This window comes from Alexandromys fortis, unplaced genomic scaffold (assembly GCF_014885135.2).
Source record: "Alexandromys fortis isolate MF-2015 unplaced genomic scaffold, M_Fortis_MF-2015_v1.1 scaffold_2_1_26212458, whole genome shotgun sequence".
NCBI classification, from domain to species: domain Eukaryota; kingdom Metazoa; phylum Chordata; class Mammalia; order Rodentia; family Cricetidae; genus Alexandromys; species Alexandromys fortis.
The window spans coordinates 975,103-984,205 of record NW_026067930.1 but is presented as its reverse complement, the minus strand read 5'-3'; the positions used below and the strand labels follow the sequence as shown (position 1 = coordinate 984,205).

At 50.0% G+C, this 9,103-nt stretch overlaps 1 protein-coding gene across 5 annotated transcripts in view; it reads left to right on the top strand.

Moving 5' to 3' along the window:
• Mroh1 (maestro heat like repeat family member 1) overlaps positions 1 to 9,002 on the top strand; it is a 69,690-nt gene extending 60,688 nt beyond the window's left edge. For 4 of the 5 annotated variants that reach the window (XM_050144896.1, XM_050144893.1, XM_050144894.1 and 1 more), the window contains 11 exons: positions 3,547 to 3,712; positions 4,181 to 4,377; positions 6,124 to 6,261; positions 6,507 to 6,621; positions 6,971 to 7,117; positions 7,226 to 7,414; positions 7,716 to 7,871; positions 7,969 to 8,103; positions 8,178 to 8,280; positions 8,361 to 8,426; positions 8,773 to 9,002. In XM_050144896.1, the coding sequence (XP_050000853.1) occupies positions 3,547 to 3,712; positions 4,181 to 4,377; positions 6,124 to 6,261; positions 6,507 to 6,621; positions 6,971 to 7,117; positions 7,226 to 7,414; positions 7,716 to 7,871; positions 7,969 to 8,103; positions 8,178 to 8,280; positions 8,361 to 8,426; positions 8,773 to 8,858 (1,498 nt within the window). In that variant the 3' untranslated portion in view covers positions 8,859 to 9,002. Of the gene's footprint in view, positions 1 to 3,546; positions 3,713 to 4,180; positions 4,378 to 6,123; positions 6,262 to 6,506; positions 6,622 to 6,970; positions 7,118 to 7,225; positions 7,415 to 7,715; positions 7,872 to 7,968; positions 8,104 to 8,177; positions 8,281 to 8,360; positions 8,427 to 8,772 lie in introns of those variants that run through there. The other variant, XM_050144897.1, reaches the window with a different exon arrangement.
• Positions 9,003 to 9,103: the final 101 nt, after the last annotated feature.

Below are 9,103 nucleotides of genomic sequence, written 5' to 3'. Positions count from 1 at the left end.
CGTCCCCAGCACCCCGGCCGCCTGCTAGCTCATGCCCGAAATAACAACACACAAATTGTATTCTTTTAAACACTGCTTGCCCATTATATCTAGCCTCTTCTCAGCTAACTCTCGCACCTGGACTAGCCCATTTCTAATAATGTGTGTAAGCACCCCAAGGTGCGCTTACCAGGAAGATTCTAGCCTATGTCCATCCTGAGTCGGAGCTTCATCGCGTGTGCCCAGGAGAGAAAGCAAGGCCTCTGCTCCAGAGAGCAGAGCTGTCGGGTCTGAGCTCACTTCCTCTTCCTCCCAGCATCCTATTCTGTTTACTCCTCCCACCTATGTTTTAACCTATCAGGGCCAAGGAGTTTCTTTATTGCTTAACCAATGAAATCAACAGATTTGATATATGACACTCCCACATCAGCCAGGGCTGTTAGAGAAATCTTGTCTTTAAAAAATAGAAAGAAAAAAAGAAAGAAATGAAAAGACCCTTCTTGGGCATACCTGCTAAGCCAGGATTCCTATAGCTCTTCATGGTGGCCACTATCCTTAGCCTCCTGTCAAGCTCTAGGCCTCCTGGCTGGTTCTCTGTGAGTCAGTAATTCACTAGAGTACTCCTCACTCTGAGCAGAATCCCGCAGTGACCACTGTGGACCTTTCTAGGAGCCTAGGAACCCTGCGTTCACCCTATAGCAATATCTTCCATCTCCTCACCAGCCTTCCTCTTCTCGCCAGCCTTTCTTTTCCAGCCTCCTGCCACCTGTTCTAAGAGTATGGACTTGTTGGTCTATCTTTCTTTGTAGTCTTTGCTGGGGGCAGAGGTTATCCTCGAGGCCACTACTGGACCAGATGGTATGGTTCCTACCTGTGCTGGTGCTGCCCCTGAAGTTAGGGCACAGGAAGCATATATCATTATCAGTTCTTGTTCTTACCAATCTTGGAGGCTGTACATTGAGAGTGGCTCTGTGTGTGTGTGTGTGTGTGTGTGTATGCTTAGAGGCCAGAACAGAATAATAGGGTGTAGTGTCCTTTGGAGTTACAAGTGGTTGTGAGCCACCCCAAATGGGTGTTGGCATCTGAACTTGGGAAGAGCACCAGAGCCATCTCTCTAGCCCCTTGTTTGTTACTCATGTCTGGAGTTCTCATTTAGGTAACTTTACTGCAGTCTTCTTACTTCCCATTGAGACAGGAGTGTGCACAGGTGGGCCTGCAAATCCTGGTGCCTCTGTGGTTGTAATCTCATCTCAGACACTGCTTGGTGGCAGAGGAGGTATCCGGTCTCCAGGTCCCATCTACTCTTCAGCTGAGCCCCCAGTCTGCCTTCAGTGTCCTTCTGCTGTTCTTAGGGGGGTTTTGCCTGATCCTTTGCAAAGTACTAGCTTTGCAAGTAGACAAAAAAAAAATCCTTCTTTCTTGCTTAATATACTGCTCTTGAGATACAATGAAGTGGCTTGTTCTTACTGCTGTGTAGTATGGCTGTTTTTTCCTTTTCTTTTATTTATTTCATTTATTTTTGGGGGGATTATTTAGTGTGTGCATGTGTGTGTGTGTGTGGTGTTTTTTTTTTCTAGACAGGGTTTCTCTTTGTAGCTCTGGCTGTCTCTGTAGACCAGGATGGCCTCAAACTCACAGGTCCACCTGCTTCTGCCTCTTGAGTTGTGGTATTAAAGGCATGTATCACCACCTGGCTATGTTTTATCTATACAGTTTGTCCATTCCCAGGAGATGTTCATAAATATTTCTACCTGTGCTGTTAAGAAATAATGTTTTAGCAGTCTTTTATAGAATAGAACGTAGAGTCTGTCACATGCATTTGCCAAATCTGTGTGCCAAGACAGGACTTCATGTTTATAAATGGTTGGGGAAAGATCAAAAGACATGTAAAGATAAGATTCAGATTTGTGGCCCACCACCATGCTCATCCCTAACATTTGTGATGTGCTGCTAAATCTAAGGCATTGCAAAAATTGTGAGGTCCAGCCAGGCAGTGGTGGTGCACGCCTTTAATCCCAGCACTCAGGAGGCAGAGGCAGGTGGATCTCTGTGAGTTCGAGGCCAGCCTGGTCTACAAGAGCTAGTTCCAGGGCAGGAACCAAAAGCTACGGAGAAACCCTGTCTCGAAAAATCAAAAAAAAAATTTTTTTTTTTGTGAGGTCCACAGAATCTGAACTGTTTGTGCTCTGGCCATTTTATAAACTTCTGGTCTTGCTTGGGTATTGGTGGGCTTGTCTCTGGTGTGCAGCCAGCCATCGGGTGACTGAGCCTGGCTTCAAGGTATGTTCTGGTATATATCTTTCCCAGCACTGGACATGACTGCCATTTAGGGGGTGTTTTACTTTCTCACAAACTCAATGGTCTTTGGTCTTAGAACTTGGAGGATGATTCCAGTGGTATCTGTGAAATAATTTCACATTTCTGGCTTCTCTTGGTTGCTGTGGAGGGACCTGCCTGTGCCTATCCCAATGTCTCTGGAAGATGCAGTTTTCCCTTAGATGGATTCTCTGCATCTTGCTGGTGTCTTAGTCTCCTGTGCCTCTAGCTTTGTTTTGAGTCAGGTGACTTCAAATTTGTTGTATAGCTGAGACTGCCTTGAATTCCTGACCCTCTTGCCTTCACCTTTCAGGGGCTGGGATGACAAGCATGTACCACTATACTTGCTCTCATCAGTTATGGCAGGCAGAAGCTTAACCATTTTTTCCACAGGTATTTCTCTAGTCTCTATTTCTACCTCTCTCATTCTGTCTTCTGAACTCTTCACTTTTTCATTCTGGTCTCAAGACTCAGAGATCTACCTCCTGGGAACTGGGATTAAAGGCACACACCAACATGCCTTGCTCTACTGTTGTGGTTTTTTTTCTCTCTTCCCAACACACCATTTCTCCTATTTGCTATATGAGTATGTCCACCAAGTGGGATATGTGCCTTATTTCTACCTGTTTGGTTCTCTTAATCTCATTTCTTACATTTATTTTTGTGTGGATGTGCATGCCCACAGAAATAAGGGCACAGGACTAGTTCTGGAGACTGATTCTTTCCTTTTATCATGTGAGTCCCAAGAATTGAACTCAGATTGTGAGGCTTGGTGGCAAGTTCCCTTACTCAGTAAACCATTTGCAAATGAGGTTCATATCTCAGAGTTGCTACTTGTAGAGTTTCTAATTTCTAATAGACATTTTGAAGTTTGTCCTACATCTCTGCAGATACATGGGTATGACTGTTTCTAGTGTTCTGGGCATTGCCTGAACATTCTCCTCATGCCTCTTCCTTGTGTCCTTGGTCCTCTGACCACATACTGTCCCTGGGGCCTGGATGGCTACTCCCTCTAGAGAAGCCTAATCTTTGCTTCCGGCAGCTCCTTAGAGACCCTCCACTTCCTGCCTCAGGTCTTCTTACCACCCTCTGCTGCCAGCTGTTTCCAGACCCGGGGGTCAGATCTCTCCTAGCAAGATCTGATTCTAGCATGTCTGAGCCTTGTGGAATTGTGGGGACCGAGCACAAGGCAGTGGTGGGTAGGGTGCTGCAGCCAGCAGTCACTCAAGATGCTTTTCTTTCCTGTTCCAGTCACACCTGTGCCCTGTGGCGGGCACTGGCTGTGGAGCCCAGCCTCACCACCCAGGTCTTAGAGCTGCTTCTGGAGAAGATGAGCAGAGATGTCCCATTCAAGGAGAGCCGGGCCTTCCTTCTGGGCAGCACTGCTGACAGAGTAGCTACACTGCTTCCCCTTGCGGTGAGTAGGGACTTCAGGGGCTACCTTACATGCTACCCCTGCCCCCACATGAGGCTTGGGTACCCCAAAGGCACCTGGCAGCTGTGCTGGGGCTCATAAAGACCAGCAGGTGTTAGCTCCCAAGGGAGCCCACTTCACATTTTATCCTTTGGAAAAAAAAAATAAACCCAGCCCAGCCACACTTTAAGCAATAAAGCAGCTGTGAGAATTTCCTCTCCCTTCTAAGGAACCAAGAACAGATGGCCTGAAATTTGTCCCCTTGAAGGCCACACTGTCCCCCTACCCTGCCTCATGCCCCTACATAGGGTCCTATGTACTCTATGGCTTCTTGGGCTCCTCCTGCCTCTCCCTGGGGACCCAAAAACCTGAAGTGTACATGGGATTATTCATGCTAAGGCTTGGACCCTGGAGTTAGGGGTACAGAAATCGTCTAGAGAGAGATGTGACCCTCTAGTGGCTTTGTCCCAGGCCACCTGTGCATTGTATGAGGTCCTGTCTGCCCCATCATCTGGAACCGTGGTACTGGAGCTCTATCCTCAGCTGTTTGTAGCACTCCTCCTACGAGTCAGCTGTACTGTGGGTGTCCAGCTGCCCAGAAACCTGCAGGGCAAGGAGCGGAGGAGCACCAGCCCAGCCAGACCAGCCAGGAACCTTGATCCCTGCAGGTAGGGTCCTCGCCTGCCATCCCATGTTTACTTGTAAACACAGGTTATGTGTGCATGTGTGTTGTGATATGTACAGTACCTGAGGCAGTGAGGGCAGAATGCCAGCTGCCTGGCCCTAAAGACACAAAAGAACTTGTCTGAAGAGTGGTGGGCTTGGAAGGAATGACTTGGCCTCCAAGAACCAAAATCTCTTTCTGCACAAGTTAGAGTAGTCAAATGTGACACTTAATGTTTTTAATGAATTTCCAGGTCTATATATTTCCTGTACCTCCAGGGTGTGGTAGCAAGGTATACCATATGGTTGTCCTGGCTGGGGCTATGGAGCACTCAAGTGAAGTCAGACTGGTGCTAAGCCTCTGTATTGTCCCAGCAGTAACCTTGTACACATGTTCACAAACCCAGGCAGGAGTTGCATACATGCTCTGGGCATCTTGCTATCCAGGGCTGCTTTTACTGTCTTTACTGAGTCCTAGCTGGTTAGGGCAATTGAGGCAGGGTACTTGCTTATACTGGCAAGTCCTGGAAGGCCATGGTATCTGATTCTTACATACTGGTGCTGGTCTTGTTCCATGCAGCCCCTTGGGCCAGTTGTTCCAATGTTATGCTACTAGACTCTGAATAATGCCATATAGTCCTGTGTCTATCATGCCTTCCACTGAATGCTACCAGCTGAGGTTCTACATAGCATGCAGGCAAGGAAGGTCTGCCCTGTCTAGATATATGGCTGGACACCACCTTTCCTCTCATCCTACTATATACCACTTGGCAGTCATAGCCTTCCCTACCCAGCCCGTGTAGGAAGTAACCACTGCAGTTACAGGCTCACTGTAGCCACAGCCATCACCTTTTCGGTAGGTAAAACTTCACTCCTAGTGGGTCTTGTGTTATCCCTACTTCCCCAGACCACTTAGGTGATGCCTCATAGACTCAGGTACATACAGAACATTATGGGGTCTAATGTGAATGCAAGTGTCAGGGGAAGTCCGGGCTATGGGACTGGAGAGCCATACATATCTGCAAGGGGTATACCCACCTTGGTGCAGAATCTTCTTCCCCATGGCCGAAGGGTAAATCTTAGCAGGGGCTAAATTCTAATTATAGCTGAGCTTAGGAAACAGCAGCACTAGGCCTCTTGCAAGAGACTGGAGTAGGTTCTTGCCACAGAAACTTAGAGAGCCAGTGGGAAGAGTCAGGGGATAGCCCTGCCCACAATGCCCACCCCCACTTTCAGTTGGTTGCTCTCCGATACTAGCTGAGCTGATGTTTCATTGTGGCCTTACCTTAAGGATCTATTCAGTTTCAGTGACTTGGATATAGTCCTGTATGCCACCTTTCCAGAGGCCTCTGGGTCCTCAAGGTAGACACAGACTCTATCCAGGTCCTGGCTGGGGATGAACAGGTATCTGAGAGCTTAAAGGCTAAATCTGTGGTCTTTGTGTATAGCTTAATGGTTCTATATATTATCCTAGAGACTGGTAATGGCCAATCTGGCTAGCTTACCTCCAGGCCAAATGATTAGTCTTTCCCTTGAATCCATTTCAATCCTGATACCCATTGGCCTCTGAGCTTGCTCCTTTGAAGGATGATATGGGCAAGACAGGCCTGGGCAGCCACAGAAAGCTTTTTTCCTGAGTGTGCATGCAAGGGAGCTACACACGCAGTGACTGGCCAGCATTTGCTGGTCCTGGTAGAAAAGAACAAGGCAGGCAAGCCGTCAAACACCATCTATTCTACACACACAAACAGCTCTGCAGTGGATGCCCTTCAGGCCTTACTGCTCCGAGGTGGCAGTCAAGATGTGTTGCGGTGTGTGGAGCAGGAGGGAGGCTGGGAATTGCTTAGGACCTCAGCAAGGCATGAGGATGGAGTTGCCCAGCTGGCCAGGTAAGCAAGCCACACCCTCTCCAGGGGACATGAGGGTGTGGGCCACACGCACACCTGTCAAGAGGCACAGAGAAGGGGTATCCTGTGGGCTTGACGAGGGTAGAGGGGTGAGAGAATGCCTAAGGCTCTAGCCATGTGAGTGGGAGGTAAAGTGCCCCTCGGGTTAACACAGAAGCTGGTCTTGGGCAGTGGTTTGCCTTGGGAGTGATTGGCCAGCTCCTGCCTTTTGGGACCTCCTTCCCTAGTTCCATGGCAAAGTATGCAGGCCCCCGTCTTCCTCTGGTGATGAAGGCGCTCGTGTGCACACAGAGCAGCGTGTATGAGATCCAGAGGGTCACGACTACTGCTTTCCTGGCTGAGGTAGGACCCTCTGTTTTGAAATGAGAAGATGCTTTCTTAGAATCAGTGAGATGGAACATGGGCAGCTATATCCTACAGACAAGCTTGACCAACCCCAGTCTTTGCCAGAGCTTGCTTAGCCCCACCTACTAAAACCCTGCTTGGAATCAGCAAGGGTTAGGCCCTAGGTAAGGTCAGAGCCCCTGTTACCAGAGGCTGTTAGCTGAACAGCCTGTCAGCTGTTAGCCTGAAGACCAGGGTAGGAAGAGGCCCTCAGCTTCCCCCTTTCAGGAAACCTGTAGGCTACAATGTTTGGACTTAGGCTGGTGGGGGTCAGCTGGCACAATGGTCAGAGTGGCTCTGCTTCTAGCTACTCAGCAGTAATGTGGTCAATGACCTAATGCTCCTGGAGCCACTGCTGGACAACCTGACAGCCCGGCTGAAGGATTCAAGTGCCAGTGTAAGGCGTCTGGTGCTTCGAGGTCTGGCCAACATCGCCTCTGGTTCCCCTGACAAGGTGGGCCAGCCCCCAGGAGATATGGCTGAGTATAAGGGGCAGCATGGGGCATTCAGCTGTTTGGGTTTGCCTGTAGGGTGGGACAGGCTGAATACAGTGGTCTCCTAGGTGCGAGCTCATGGCCCCCAGCTCATGACGGCTATGGTCAGTGGGCTAGATGATGGTGACGAACCGCACAGTCTGGTGGCCTTGGAAGCTATGATGGGCCTTGCACGGCTGCTAGATCTAGTGGAGCCATGGGACCTACGCTTGGTGCTGCTGCACACAACCATCCGCATCCGGCCCTTCTTTGACAGTGTAAGCTGTAGGACACCTGCAGTCCTATCTCCACCCTCAGCCAGGTCCTATAGCAGATGCCAGACACATCCTGAGGGAGTGCTGAGTTTTAAGATGTATGTTTACATCAGGTACTGCTTTGCTGGGCCTGGCTCCCCAGCCCCAGTGAACAGATAATCTGTGTCAGCCTCCAACCTCCTACACTCACTATTGCATACCCACCCCCACAAGCCACTTTCAAATCCTTTAGTAGGGGCTCAGATTGCATGCAGGTCTCCCTAGAAAAGGAGGCTTGTGGTGACATGGCTGCACCCCCTGCTAGGAAAAAGTGGAGTTCAGGACTGCATCCATCCGTCTTTTTGGGCACCTCAACAAGGCTTGCCATGGGAACTGTGAAGATGTCTTCCTGGAGCAGGTCGTGGGTGGGCTAGTGCCACTCCTACTGCATCTGAGGGACCCTCAGGCTTCAGTGGCCAGTGTGAGTGATCGTCGGCTTCAGGGGAAAGGGTGCTGGGCTTGGCATGATTTCCCTCAGGCCTGGGAGAACTTGGGCACAGCATTCCATTATATCGCAGGCCTGCAAGTTTGCCCTGTGCATGTGTGTCCCTCACCTGGAGTGTGCTGAGCTGGCAGCTGCCTTCCACAAGTACCTTCAGGAGGGCCGCAGTGTGCACTTTGGGGAATTCCTCAACTCCACATGCAAGCACCTGGTGAGAAGAGTGCTGTGGGAGACCCTGCCAGGGGTGGGCTGAGGACCCTGACCCTTGACCCTAGTGTTCTACAGATGCATCACTTCCCTGACTTGCTGGGCCGCCTAGTGAGCACCAACCTATTCTACTTCAAGAGCAGCTGGGATGATGTCAGAGCCGCTGCTCCCATGTTCACAGGTACGCAGGCCTTATTATTATTATCATCCCATCTCACCTCATGTTTGTACACTACCACAGCTTTATCCCACCTGCTTCAGGGTTCCTGGTGTTGCATGCAGAGCCTGAACAGAAGCCACAGGTGGACCTAGAACAGCTTATTGCAGGTGAGCATGCCCCCAAATCCAGAACACATGGCCCCTCTACAGCATCCCAACCTTCCCATCTCTGTTTGGGGCTTTGCTGACCCTGTAGGCACCCGCAGGGACTAAGTGATTTTCCTGGATTTCAGGATTTTTTTTTCCCCTGTCACTGGTGACCTCATCGTCTCTAGTAATTCACGGAAACTTCTTAACTGTTCCAAAAGAGCTTAAAAAACACTAAAAAAGGAAAAACTATCTTTCCGTTGGCTCCCGAGCCCTCCCAGCAGAGGCCCGTCTGTTAGGAAGGCAGTGGGCGGCCCCACGCACAGGCCCAGGCATGTGCACAACTGGCCTGTTCCTCTGCCCACAGCCCTGCAGCTCCTCCTGAAGGACCCAGTGCCTGGGGTGCGGGAGAAAGCTGCTGAGACCCTGGGCCGCCTGGTGAAGTTTGCCTGAGGCTGATTCAACTCCTGCAAGCAAAAACAAAAAAAAAACAAAAAAAACGCCAGCTTATCCTGCCTAGAGGACTCTGCTGCCATCACACACGGGGCCAAGACTGCAGTGCGCTATTTATTGCCCAATAAAGCCACTTACACCTCAGTAGGTGACAAGCGTATCAATACCTTTCCCTCTGCTTAAGCTAGAAGGGAATCCTGAGGTCCCCTGGTCTGGGGTACCATGTAAAGTCAAGCCTGAGCAGC